Here is a 14,356-nt window from a genome sequence, read left to right on the forward strand (position 1 = left end):
CAGGAAACTATCCTTACCGGCTTAATTGTAATATTAAAAGCACAAAGAAAAAGGACGGAGCAGAACACTGTAGATGCTTGATTAGACCCATATTGAAGAAGAATTTTGATTGCGTAGTATTTAAAGAACTTGGCAGTCGAGGCAGTTTTAATTCCATTTTTATTTCCAATTGATATTTGTGGCCACAATCACTTGGCACTCTAGTCGTGCCTTTCCACAGAAGATTTGCATTTTTGATGTTGTTGGGATAGAAAGCAAGCCAGCGAAATTACATCTTAGTACAGCAGAGAGCAAGAGGTGAAGTGCGTCGTTATGAAAGATGGAAGCACGCATCGACACTGCTCCGACATTTTCCTTTGCTCTTATTATGACATATATATATATTTTTCATTTTGAAAATTTGTAATGTGGTAAATATTATTAATGGCATGGTTGCTACTTAAAGTCTACAAAACACGTGGCCATTGATTTTGGAGGAGAGATGTGTATCTGGTTTACACTTTTGGTTACCATATGAAATTTAAATGAAGCATATTGATAACATCCGTAAAAGAGTTATCTTTACTTCACAACATTATATTCTGCCAAAGCCGTGAAGAACTTAAATGCTGTTTAAAGAGCAAGATCTTGAAATTTCTGCTTTAAACAGCATCTAAGTTCATCAACAGCATTTAAGTGCAAATATCCGTTTCCCTGTAAGGTATTTTCCTCTTCCTGAAACCATAGATTTCAAACGAACACTAACAATGTAAAGAGACCTTTACTTGATTATTTTATGCAGAAAACAACAGAATGGCTTTTAGTGTGGTTTTTTAATTAGACACGTTCTTTAGCAAAAGCGACCTTTTCTTTATACTCACTTTAACTTTCCTAGTCGTACAGTCCTTGAACAAAAAGAATTTTATCACACAGTATAATTTTGAAAAATTATAAAAGCGACAAGCCATAATAACCACACTAGATGAGTTTTTGAGGAAATATTTAGTATATTAATCAACACAGAATATGTGACACATATAAATAGATAAATATATAAACAGAATAAATCTTAAATTGGGCTACTTAAGTCAAAAGATCTTTGTAAGAATGACGATCGAGAAGTGTAAGAATGTAATTTGTAAGAATGACGATGTAAAGAGAAAAGAGACAAAAATTGTTAAGACATAACTGGTTTCACTTTTTTTCGAAATTTTCTCAAAATGTAACAATGGCTCTTAAAGATTTATTTTATGTATAAATATGCATAATTTTCGTTTTCTTTCACCTTCCAGGAAAATGTGGTAACAGATCTTAAAGGATGTTGCACTTACTGTAAGATGACAAGAGGTACGATCTTCTTTTATATTTCCTTTTATCATTGCTTTCGTTCTTTATCGATTGAAATAAAAAATATCTAAATAAATAAAAACCTTCCTTTAAATTTTTTTTAAGAAACTTGCTCTGCTGTTCAAGTGCCCCTCTATGAAACCAGAGGATTCTTCAAATACATTGATGATAAAAGGGGTTTGTGCACGAACGGAAAGTCTCTGCCAGATCTCACCAAGTGCTCAGGAACATGCACTGCAGAATCACGTTACTCGAAACGTAAGTGCATTCCATTACGATTCTAGTAATAAATATAAAGTTTCGTAAGTTCTACTGAGTTCAAATTAATAGCTTTTTAATTTAAATTGATATGTTGTAATCAGGTAAAATACTATTAACAGCAATAGTTCTTTTCGACCTGCTGCTACAGCCGGTTGTTTCGATTCGTTCAAATGCTATACTGGCCCTAATACTTCCTTCAAATGCTTTTCTGAAAATCACGCCCATCTCATATGCACAGGCAACTATTTAAGATATTATGTCAACATTAATTTTTTATTTATATTCCTTAACATTTTAATAAACTGAAAACATATTTATTTAGTTTTACTTCAAAATGCGGTACAGTGGAATCTCGGATCACAAATGCCTCACTTTACGAAAGGTTTCTCGAGTTACGAAACTCAAGTCAGTAGCATGTGATTTTCAAATTTTTTTTGAAGTAACATATACCACTCAGGTTTCTGGAAAACATTTTAGTGTTTGCCTTTGTTTAACTATCAGTAACAACGCCTGACAGCAAGTGATTTACAGGATCATGAATTCGGTGTGGAGGAAATGGCCAGATTGAGTTGCTGACTATGAGCAGTTAGTATCTTTTCTGTTATCTATGACACTGCATCTTTACGTAAAACCAAGGCTAGGAAGTTAAGAAAGAACTGCAAGAGGCGGTTGTGGAAGAAATGTCTTGAGAAGAGGAAGAAAGAAAAATTATAATTTTCTAATCCGAATAATTTGTGCGTAATGAGGTGAGATACAAAAATTTCACTTAACGATATCACTTCAACAAAGCAGTAGCAAGCTACAACATAAGCATTTTCAATGACAATGAGATAAAAATGTTCAGTGAAACAGAAGTTCAATGAGTCTGAAGCAGATTCGAGTAGCTTTTAGAGACAAAGAAAAGATAAAAGAAGATACCCCTAAAGACTATTACCTGATATTTTTATAGAAAGAAATTTCGCATTCAAACAATAACACCTTCCTCGTCATTTTCCACATACACCGTTCACTGGCATTTGTACAAGTATAACAAAATTAAACTAAGTTTTCGTTTATTTAATATTGTGTTTATGTAATATTGTGTTTTGTTTTATATTTAATGATTTCCTTTGATTGGAGCTTATGAAATTTGTGCATAAAGAACTGTTGTGAAGTTTAAATAAACAGTCGTCTGTCTTCAGGTACGAATTAAATTTGTGAACCGAGCTTTAACTGTGCTGAAACCACTTAAATGTTTGTTTTACGCAACAGCTTCAGCGTATGAAGTTAATGTATGTGAGATTCTCTTACATTTTGTTTTACATTCTTTTCATGAAAATAACATTGTGAGAAAGCACACCTGGTCAGGTTACTAACATATTAGCCATACAGCATTTCATCGTTAAATCCCAGCAACTTTTGCGGAGAAAACTCCGAAACTTGAGTCTCCGCTGGATCCAAAGCGCTTACAGTGTCGTGTAACTAAAGTAAAGACCTTGGAAGTAAAGCCTCTCCATTACCGACACAGTTCCAAGGATTTCGAGATATCTCTTGTCTCAATAAAAGGAGCAGGAAGCGCGAAGTTCACCAAATTAAAACTGCCATAAAATCAGTCACTCCAGATCGAATCATATAATCATATTTCAAATAAAAATTCTCCGGATAACCGACTTCAAATAGGTCAGGTGATAAGAGCACACGGAGAAGAGGCCTTCGAGTTCCAGGTAAAATCCATGAAGTTACAATATGTTTTTAAGATTCATATCTGCGAATAAATGTCTTACAAATCTCTTAACATTCCTTAGCTTAAGAAAAGAGCTTTCTTTTCTTAGTTGCAAAATCTGTAAATTTTATATCTATTTTGCAAGTATATTTCTGACTCATTTGCATTAAATTCCTTATCCATATGAGCTCATTCTAAACCTGCTTCAAGCATTAAGCAGAGAATGTTCAATAAAGCGCAAAACTGAGTTATTGAAAGAACACGGTCATCTGCAATAAATTTATATCCAGATCAAGTCACTTCTAACCTGTTTTAAACACTAAGCAGGAAAGATTCAGCAAACGAAAGATAATTCAGAAGACATCTGGAAAAAACAATGATAGGACTAGATACATCTTAAACTGTTGCTCACAGACCCATGGTTACGTTTTAGGAAATTAATCAAACAAGGTTCAACATTCATGTCATATCTTTTAATAAAAATATACGAAACTTAGATTTTTATTTGGTATAACAGAACGAAAAAAAGTGTTCAATTAGAATTGTTTTTTACAGCTGAATCAACCGAAAACAAAATCCTCATTGCGATTATATTACGTACTCGACATATTATTTTAAAAATATGCGGACGTTATTGCATATATCACTAAAGATTGTTATGCAAATAAGTTTTCTGGTATAAACATTTTATATCAAATAAATCGTGTATACAAGCATTGCGATTATATTACGTACTCGACATATTATTTTAAAAATATGCGGACGTTATTGCATATATCACTAAAGATTGTTATGCAAATAAGTTTTCTGGTATAAACATTTTATATCAGATAAATCGTGTATACAAGCACGGGTTTCAAATTCCCATTTAGAAAAATGATAAGATTCAAAACATTTTATATAGCATAATTCAGCTTTTGTGCGATTCCTAAAATCAATATTTATCAAAGTTAGTTTCCATCAGAGAAAGTGACCTACGTCCCATAATTTTAACAATTCCTTTGGGATGAATTTCGCGCTTAACAGACGCCGAATTTTCTTATAAAATATTTTTGGTAGAATTTGGAATAAGTAAATAAATTTGGAATAAGTGATATAAATATTCCAGCAACTGGAATATTTATATGTCAGGATTTAGATACTTTTGCCTTGCTGTCATTTTTAACAACCCGTATAATGTTAAATATTGTTGTTAAATATAGTGTTATTATTTTATCATTATTCTTTTAGTAATTGGTGATTTCCAAAGTATATGCAACTGCTGCTTGCCTCAGAAAACAAAGGACCGAACTATTATTCTAACCTGCGAAGATGGCTCTCAGGTGCAAAAGACTTACCAGCAGCCAATCACGTGCCAGTGTTCCACCTGTTCTGGGAAGGACCTAGATCTAGAAGCATTAAACAAGATCGAGCCATACTAAAATGGCTCATCAAGCAAAGATAAAAATGCAGTTTTCATTTTATTCAAAATGTGATAACTCTCATTTGTTAAGTCTTTTATACTTATTTTCATTAAAAGTTTCTTTTGAAAAAAAGACTATGAAAAATGTGTAATATCCAATAGATTATCTATTCTTTTCACATATATAAAATTCCTTCAATGTATAATCATTACAAAACCCGATGCTACCTGTACTGTATTGCCTCCCTTAGCACTCTTAACGTGTAAATTTTCAAATTTAATCCCACGCGAAATAAATCATAAGTTTAAACGTTCCCAGTTCTTAAATAGTTCTTAATAGCCCAGTTCTTAAAGCTTGCAAGAAAAAAAGTCACCGACTTTTGCAGTTTTCAGTATACATACAGCGTTTCACAAAAGTGATGGGACACTTGTGCTTTACAAAAGGAAACTGTAATAAAATTAATTAAAAAAACATGTAAAATTTTTTGTGGGTGTGTTTCATACTTAAATTTAGTAACAATTATTACATAACATACATTTTCTCAAAATATTAAAATATTAATTTAATAAAAATACAATTGTTTAGAACGGAGCATAAAATGGCTCACATAAGTGATGGGACACTACGTACTATGCAAAAAAAATCGTCTGAAGTAAGCAATAAAAATATCTTTTGGGGTATTTATTTTTACTCAAAAGCAATGGGCAATAATTTATAAAATCATCTGCAGTATTTCTCTCCAGTTTGGTTTGGAATTTTTGTGTTTTTTAGCTCTGTGCAGCCATGAATGCTAAACGAAAAGAAACTTTGCCTGAAATTCGAAAATTAGTTATTAATTTGCATATTGAACGTGGAAAATCTATTAGAGAAACTGCTGAAACAATTAACTTCAGTCATTCAACAGTTTTCAATATCATTAAACGATATAAAAAGAATCATATGATTCAGGATGAAAGAAGACCTGTCCGACCATCAAAAGCTATCCAATGGAATAAAGCGAATTACCGTTCGAAATATTTAAAAAAAAAAAAAAAAAAATCCAAGAATGAGTGCTCCTAAAGTTTCTGCTGATTTACAAGCATTATATGGAGTAATTGTTAATTCTGAGACTATTAGAAGAGTAATTCGATGTACTGGATATCACAGTAGAGCAGCCAGGAAAAAATTCTTCGTAAGTGAAAAGAATAGAAAACTCAGACCGGCTTTCGCAAAATCCAACATAAAAATAAGAAATCTGATTACTGGAATGAAGTATCATATTTTAATATTAATACTTTATTAAATGTATGTTTAATAATTGTTACTAAATTTAAGTATGAAACACACCCACAAAAAATTTTACATGTTTTTTTTTTTTTTTTTTTAATTTATTTTATTGCAGTTTCCTTTTGTAGAGCACAAGTGTCCCATCACTTTTGTGAGACACTGTAAATATCAACCAGACTTCAGAAGGAAATAGTCCTTCATTAAAGACTTGCATTATAGAATTTACAACAATCACTTACGAAAAAAAAAAAAAAAAAAAAAAACTATTCTGCGGTGATTTTTTACAAAATAAATCAAGCTTCATTAAAAAAAAAAAAAAAAAGAACTTTCTTGTTATGAAAAAAACAATATCACTCTTACACTGTTCTTCAATTTGAACCTCACTATTACCATGCACAAATTACTAAACCATGCTGATAAAATATTAAGTGAATTTAGATAAAATATTAAGAGGGAATAAAAAGTACAAAAAATAAACATTAACATAATAATATATTCTTAATATACTCCCATCTTCAGATTATAAACTGTAATCAAAACATAAAATTACCACTTGGAGTCATTTTAAGTTATCAATAGTTTTAAAAAAATGTATGTATATACAATTCACCAATGAAATCAATCATGCAATACTGAAAGTATAAGAAAAAATAGCAATTAAAAACATATTTTACTAAACTACATATCTAAATTATATGTTCATCTTTTCTGGAATCAATTTTTCTACCAGTCCTACTAAATTCCGGCTTGCCGTCAGGTGCTCTATCATCCTTTTTGACAGTCATATCTGAGAACTAGTCAAATTATTAGGTTCCACGGGCTTAGTCAATAGAATATGCTATCTCAAGAGGACGAAAGGAGGAGATTCAAGATCTCAAGAGGATTCTCTAAAGAGGACGAAAAATTTCTTGGTGTAAAATATGCACCTTTAAAAGCCGTGCTTTGCCATCTTTACCTGGAACAATCTCAGTAATACGGCTTAAAGGCCAACTGATCCTCTCTTTATTATCAGAAGAAACGTCGATGAAGAAATGGGCTTGATAGCATCTACTTCAGAGATATAAGTTAGAGGCTTTGAGATGATTACACTCTAACAGTCTACTAGAATAGTAGCTAAAAAAAGGGGGGACAGTTCCTATATCTCCCGTTCTACTGCGCAGATTGAAAAAATTCAAATTTCGTTTTTAATGTCTCGAAAGCGCGACTTAGGATATATATTATATTTATATACAGCACTATTGTAACATAGGTATTTTGACACAAAATCGGACTTTTTCTGAAATAACATATCAATTTTTTTAGATATTTCAATTCTACGACTCAAATTATGCCAGACTGCCAAGTTTTGTAAAAATCGTACAAGTAATTTTTAAAAAAATTAGCTCTCAAAATTTTAGTTCCTCAGTGTTAATTGAATTTGGCAAATATTTATTAATATCTCTTTTTTTTATTAAACATTTTTGATTTTTACTTTCACATTTCGAAATTTAGGTTCATTCCAAATAAAATTTACCCATTTTTGTTTTATTTTTTAAATTTCCATTTTAAAATAATTTTTATAAATTTTTCAAAAAAAATTTTTGAATTATAACCTATAAAATGTTTACCATCATCTTAAAGTAGGTGTAGTTCTAAGCATACCTGCAAAAAATTAAGAGTTTTTATTCAAAATTCTCAAAAAAAAAAAAAAAGAAAAAGAAAAAAAGAAAAGAAAAGAAAAGAAAAGATTTACACGAATTTAATATTTTCGCGTATTGAAATTTGGCATCTTTTTTTTTTTTTTTTTTTTTTTTTTTTTTTTTTAGCGTTAATAACGCCAAATGTGGTTTATGGATTTCTGTTAAAGTGAATAGCCACAGCTATTTTTAACCTTAAATTTCAAATAAAGTTTTACGGAGAATTAATTATATATGAAATTTTTCCCCCTCAGTGATGCGTAATAAATATTTATTAATACTATATGAAAAGCTATTTTTTTTAATTATAGATGATATTATTCAAATTTTTAACTTTTTTAAAATTTCTTTCTCTCTTCCTTTTTTTTTTTTTTTTTTTTTTTTTTTTTAAATATTTGTAAGAGTAAATTTTTCCCTGTTATCGTCTGCTACTTTACTTTGCATTTAAATTGAATTGTCTAAAACTGAGAAAGTTCGTTTGATGTTTGTTTTCACAATGTTTTTAAGCAAACAGGACGTTGAAAGCTTGGGTCCCAGCTTTAAATATATATATGTAATATTAAAAGCACAAGGAAATAACGGAACACTGTAGATGCGTGATTAGACCCATACTGAAGAAGAATTTGATTGTGTAGTATGTTAGTAATGCTAACTTGGTAATATCTAAAGAACTTGGCAGTCGAGGCAGTTTTAATTCCATTTTTTTTTTCCAATTGATATTTGTGGCCACAATCACTTGGCACTCTAGTCGTGCCTTTTCACAGAAGATTTACATTTTTGATATTGTTGAGATAGAAAGCAAGCCAGCGAAATTACATCTTAGCACAGCACAGAGCAAAAGCTGAAGTGCGTAGTTATGAAAGATGGAAGCACGCGAAAAGTTTTGGTTTACAACGACAGTTTCAGTTCTCAATGATTACGTCATCAGAGCTGAGCCGATCATAGAGTGATCTAGAAATGACGCAATGCAAAGAAGTTATTACGATTTTAGAATCGAGAGGAAGAATTAATGTTTATAGTTTAATCTATAATTTTGATTCATATATTTTTATCTTTTATCTTACATATATATATATATATTTACATAAATCCTCTTAAAAAATATTTTAAGTAGTAATTTTCTCTCGTGTTGTAGATTGTCCTTTAATATAGAAATTATTAGGCTTAAAAACTCTAAATAATACTATTTAGATTGTTTGCACCCGATATAAAAATCGAGACACTTCCGTGGTACAGCATAAGCGCTGCTGGTGTGGTTTATTTCTTTTCATTAAAAAAATCTTTTAATTCAAATATTTATCCTTTGGAATTTGCTTTAAAACTTTATTTATAGTTAAAATGTCTAGAAAATGGAAAGTTATCTTCAGTTGAAACGCATTTGATGCGACGAATATTTTAAAAAATTTGACAAGAATGCAAAATTTATGGAAGTGTAACAATCGAAAAATCTTAATTTTCTTGTGTTAGCACTGAAAACAAATGTAGAAGTTAAGAAGAAAATTAGAGGGGAAAGCATAAATTTAAAAGGAATCTACTTCAAGGAAGTTGGGTTTTCAAAAAGAAAACACTTGGATGTGCACACCAGAAAATAGCAGCAATTAAGTTAGTACTAACGGATAAAGACAAAAACCATATGGCTGCAGTTTAAATTGAAGAGCGACTGGATTTCGACTATATGGTTGTCTAAATTTAAATTACGTCATAGAGCATCATATCGTATCATAAACGGAACATCCCATGATTTCTCAGTCGAATTATTTGAAGATTCAGGAATTAATATTCTTGGAATATGCGCTAAAGAAGGAATGTTCTCGGAAGATTAAAGAAGTGTTTAAATCCAGTGATATTAGGTTTGTCTTACAAGCTTAGGTATCAAAATGATTCTGCAATTGCCACAGTAGTTGACTTGTAAGTGGCTGAGAATTAACTCTTTCCGGCACGCTATCTTTTAAAATATGATTTTTGACTCAAAAAAAAATGGTAGACAATTTAATTAGGCCTAGAGGAGTACACAAATAAAATTTTGTGAAGATAGCACTTATCCTTTATTTCTGTGGGTGTGCCCGAAGGGGGCGCGTAATGGCAGACCGCACATTGAGTTGAACAGTGTTAAAAGAATGTCGCATACTGCGCATGCCCAGAAAACAATTTGGCGTAATTACTATGTTGGCGCGATTTGAAAATAAGATAAATACGGTATATGGTAGATGTATCGCCATCTAATTGTAAACAAATCTGGCGTTTAAATCTTCGTAGAGTATAATGTAAATATAAATTAATGTGTTAAAATACTATTTTTTGCTGTACTGCTCAAACAACTAGAAAGCTGAAATTATTGTGAAGTAATGTGAAGCAGTGTTTACATTCAAAATGTAAAATATAATACTTATGAAATTCTGCGCATTCCTTTGGATTCCTTTGGATTGGTACAAATTTTCGTTCAGAAAGACAGAAATTTAGGATATATTAGTCGAAAATTTATTCATTATACTTTTAAGCAATAAAAACAATTCAGGATTTACCATACATTCCATTCGTGCATACATAAGGAAACACTGAGGAATATAACAAGTGCTTGCAAATAACACTGAAGAAATTTTACAATTCCTTAATGCTAGTTATTAAATTCTTTGAAATGAGAAAATAAAAGCGCGAATCTACGCTAATAAACTAAGCGAGATACTTCAGTTTACAATTACTGAATTCGAAGCTCTATTCTATTGCTTCTTCGCGTAATGGCAGACCGCACATTGAGTTGAACAGTGTTAAGCGAATTTCGCTTACTGCGCATGCTTGATGGTGTACCTTATGTAAACAAATTACATTTAAATAACGAATTATTACGAACATGTGTTAACAAATATTAAATGCACTGTTATTGACAAATTAAAATGAAAGATATATTAGAAAAATAAGCAAGTGCAATCGGTATGGACGTTAAAATAACAAATAAGCAAAGTTACACAACATTGCAATTTTAAACATCACTCGAACACACTCGACAGCCATCGAGATCACGAATAAGCTAACGTAGGGTTGCTTAGTCGCCAATATTTCTCCCCGCGCCAAAGGTACACCATCAAGCATGCGCAGTAAGCGAAATTCGCTTAACACTGTTCAACTCAATGTGCGGTCTGCCATTACGCGAAGAAGCAATAGAATAGAGCTTCGAAAAGAGTGCTGAAACGAGCATTGTTGTCAATGAACTGACTGATGAGATGCCGAGAAACAAAGAATACAGACTATCAGTTGTCCTAGATTATCGGTGAGCCCGGTCTAGGCACACCTAGGGTTCGCCGTTTGATTTTAAGCAAGATTTCAAGGTAAAAATTTAAAACTAATATAGAATAAGGAGATTGGCATACAGCCAAAAAAATAACATAGAAATTTCTTTTCAAACAATTCCTTTTCTACCCTAAAAAGGTCTGGAAGATTTCTTTGAAAAATGAGAGCCTTAAAAAATTAAACATGGCTAAAGTATATGAATTGGTTTGTGTTGAGCTGCCATCTACTATAAATAAAGGAGATTCAGAGTAACCTATAAATCCTTTTTCATTCAATTTTTCTGTGCGCACAGAAGGAAATTTTTAGGTGTGTCCAAACCGGACACACTGTGCCGCAAAGGATTAAGCAGATGACTTTTAATCTTACGTTATTCAGTCAGAAAACGTATTCCAAATGTTTTGTATTGCATGACAATGCATCTTTTCATTATTCAATAATTATGATGAAGTAAACACATTTTGAAAACCAATCGGAGAACCGCTTCTGTTCCGAAAATAAATATTTGTACTCAATCGTCCTGTATGTTCTTCAAATTTGTCTTCTTGTGATTTTTTTTTTCTTTCCCAACTAAAGTTGCCTCTCAGAGTAAAATTTTTTGACATGGAAGAGACAAAAGGAGTATGACATCTACTTTTAGAGGCGTGTCAAAAACACATCTCTACGCCTTCTCGTCCATAACATGTTGTGCATTCAGACAGAAAGTTGCATCAACGTAAATTCTATAATCTATTTTTATAACACGCTGATTACTTTATTAACATACAGTGAATATATACTAAACCTTTTAATTCAGCTTCAGTAATTCGGAATTTTTGACGAAATTGTTGTCGGAACTAGGACTTAGAAGATAAGTCAAATTGGATATTTCGATAATCCAACAATTTCAAGGTCGAATTTTCAAAATTTTATTTTCGGAGGGAGGGGAAATTTTTTCAGTTTTGGTCCATTATCCTAAGTATATTTGCTTCGATTCTTTTTTTTTTTTTCCCATAAAAGCGAAAATCTTACGCATGGTATACATATAACGCATAGTTTCAAATTACAATTTAATAATATACAGGGTGGTTATAATTAAAGTTTCACTTTGAAACGGTCATAAAAGGAAAACTACTGGATCAAATGTTATCAAACTTTGTAACCATGTAAAGGAGGTCATGGGAATTTATTTTCCGCGAAAAAAAAAGAAAGTTCGAAACCTCACCACCAGGGAGAAATGGCGCTGTATGCAATATTGTTAAACGAAATATGGGTCGGAATCTAACTTAACCTTTTGTTACACGGGTTTAATATGTTATATACCCTTAAGAAACTTTGAAGTGAGCAAATTACCATTTAAAGGCGCTAAATTCGATAAAGGTCGGGTGCGCCATCCGTGTAAGGGAGAAATTCGTCCGTGAAAACCACGAATTGGCGATTAGAGAATGTGAGATCGCAAATCACTCGCACAAGTGCGTACAATCTGGAAATCGTTTTCTTACAGATCGCTAATTTGTAATTTTTGAAGCCTGAATTCGGCCCCCAAAACATGAAGATACTGATTCAAAACGCTTTTAATCGATTTGGGTCAAAGAAATCTCTCATGTTATCTACCTAGTTCCATTGCATTCTCCTACTGCATTCCATTGCATAGCAGTCATTCCACACCAACACCGCTTGGTGTGGAATGACAGCTAATTTCATAACTGAACCATTTTTCTTTGAACAGCAGTCGACAGTCTTTGAAGAGCAGCTGGACCACTGTGACTGCACTTTGCTTAGAGTCAATGTTAAAATGTTTCATGATACATGAACTGGAGTAACGTGGTTTTATGCATTGCTGGGCCCCCACCTCACATGTGTCGCTCAGTTACTTAGCCAACATTTCACAAATGAACGTCTTATAGGCCGACACTTCCCCACTTCTAGGCCACCAGACCTGAACCCCTGTGACTTTTGGCTATGGGGTTATCTCAAAAGCACCGTTTATGGTGACAATCTAAACAATTTCGCAGAAATGAAAAATGTGATACACACGCATGTCCGTAACATTCCTTCTGATATGCTAAGAGCTGCCGTTGAGAATGCAGTAACAGGATTTAACTTGCTTTCGGAAAATGCTGGACACTACATTGGACATGCTTTGTAACACGTTTCAGAAGCAATTACACACATTTTAAACCGATGTCTTCCTGTCTTTTTTTTTCATTTAACAATATTGTATACAGTGCCATTTCCCCCTGGTGGTGAGTTTTTGAACTCCTCCCCCCCCGCGGAAAATAAATTACCATAACTTCCTTTACACGATTACAAAGTTTGATAACATTTGGTCCGGTAGTTTTCCTTTTATGACTAGTAGTTTATTATTTTCAAAGTGGAACTTTAATTATAACCACCATGTAAATTAAACTTTAAAAATTTGAGTTTGGTTCAAGTCCCAGCTCTAAAAATATATATAAATATAAATTTTTATATTAATTCTCTTAGAAAGAATATTTTAAGAGGCTAATTTTTCTCGCACGTTATAGATTTTATAAAAAAAAAACATGATCTTGAATACGATTTAGATTGTTTCAGCCGATATAAGAATCGGGTCACTCGGTGGTACAGAATAAACACTGCTGGACTGTTTTACTTCTTTGTCATTTAGCAAAAAATCTTTTAATTAAAATATTTATCCTTTGGACTTTGCTTTAAACTTTATAGTTAAAATGCCTAGAGAATGAACAGCTGTCTTCAACTGAAACACAGTTGTAATTGATATTTTAAAAAATTGACAAGGATGCAAAATTTATGGAAGTATAACAATTGAAAAATCTTAATTTCCTTGTGGTGAGCACTGGAAGTAAATGTAGAAGGAAGAAATGTAGGGAGAAAAGAAAAAAAAAATTTGAAGGGAGATTTTGGCTGTCAGAAATACCAAGGGGTTTCGAAAAGTTGGATGCTTTTGAATATACTTTCAGAATACTTCAAGGAATTTGGGTGTTCAAAGAGAAAACACTTGGAAGTGTACCAAATACTATCAATTGAGCTTATGCTAACGGAAAAGACAGAAACGATATCATTGCAGATTAAAGTGAAGAGCGACTGGTTTTCGACTATATGTTTGTATTAATTTAAATTACAATATAGAACATCATATAATCATAAACGGAGAATCCCATGATTTCTTAGTCGAATTATTTGAACACTCAGGAATTATCCAGTGATGTATGTGGATGTTACCTAAAGACGTTTTCCCTCTTGATGAAACCTGTCTTTCATCTCATCCCTTCAAAATGCTTAGCCTCTAAAGACTGATACAGGGTCTGATGAAATACTGAAATGGATTATTAAGTTACGGCAAAGCAAGACTATCTGCCTAAAAGGAGGGATGCCTTCGTGAAGAACTTTCTAAAGAAAACCAGCTGGCATACACGCTACAATGCGAAAAAGCATGAAAACATCCATGCAACCAGCCC

The 14,356-nt window shown here is 32.1% G+C and overlaps 1 protein-coding gene across 2 annotated transcripts in view; it reads left to right on the forward strand.

Annotated features, from left to right (window-relative positions):
- The window catches only part of LOC118192014 (hemocytin-like), a 342,722-nt gene extending 337,896 nt beyond the window's left edge, over nucleotides 1–4,826 (forward strand). For both annotated transcript variants that reach the window (XM_085819309.1, XM_085819312.1), the window contains exons 74-76: nucleotides 1,272–1,326; nucleotides 1,432–1,584; nucleotides 4,520–4,826. In XM_085819309.1, coding sequence (XP_085675435.1) covers nucleotides 1,272–1,326; nucleotides 1,432–1,584; nucleotides 4,520–4,710 — 399 coding nt within the window. In that variant the 3' untranslated portion in view covers nucleotides 4,711–4,826. The remainder of the gene's footprint in view (nucleotides 1–1,271; nucleotides 1,327–1,431; nucleotides 1,585–4,519) is intronic.
- The last annotated feature ends 9,530 nt before the right edge of the window (nucleotides 4,827–14,356 follow it).

This window comes from Stegodyphus dumicola, chromosome 1, assembly GCF_044657685.1.
Source record: "Stegodyphus dumicola isolate Sdum_Otavi_A_Nest chromosome 1, ASM4465768v1".
Lineage (NCBI taxonomy): Eukaryota > Metazoa > Arthropoda > Arachnida > Araneae > Eresidae > Stegodyphus > Stegodyphus dumicola.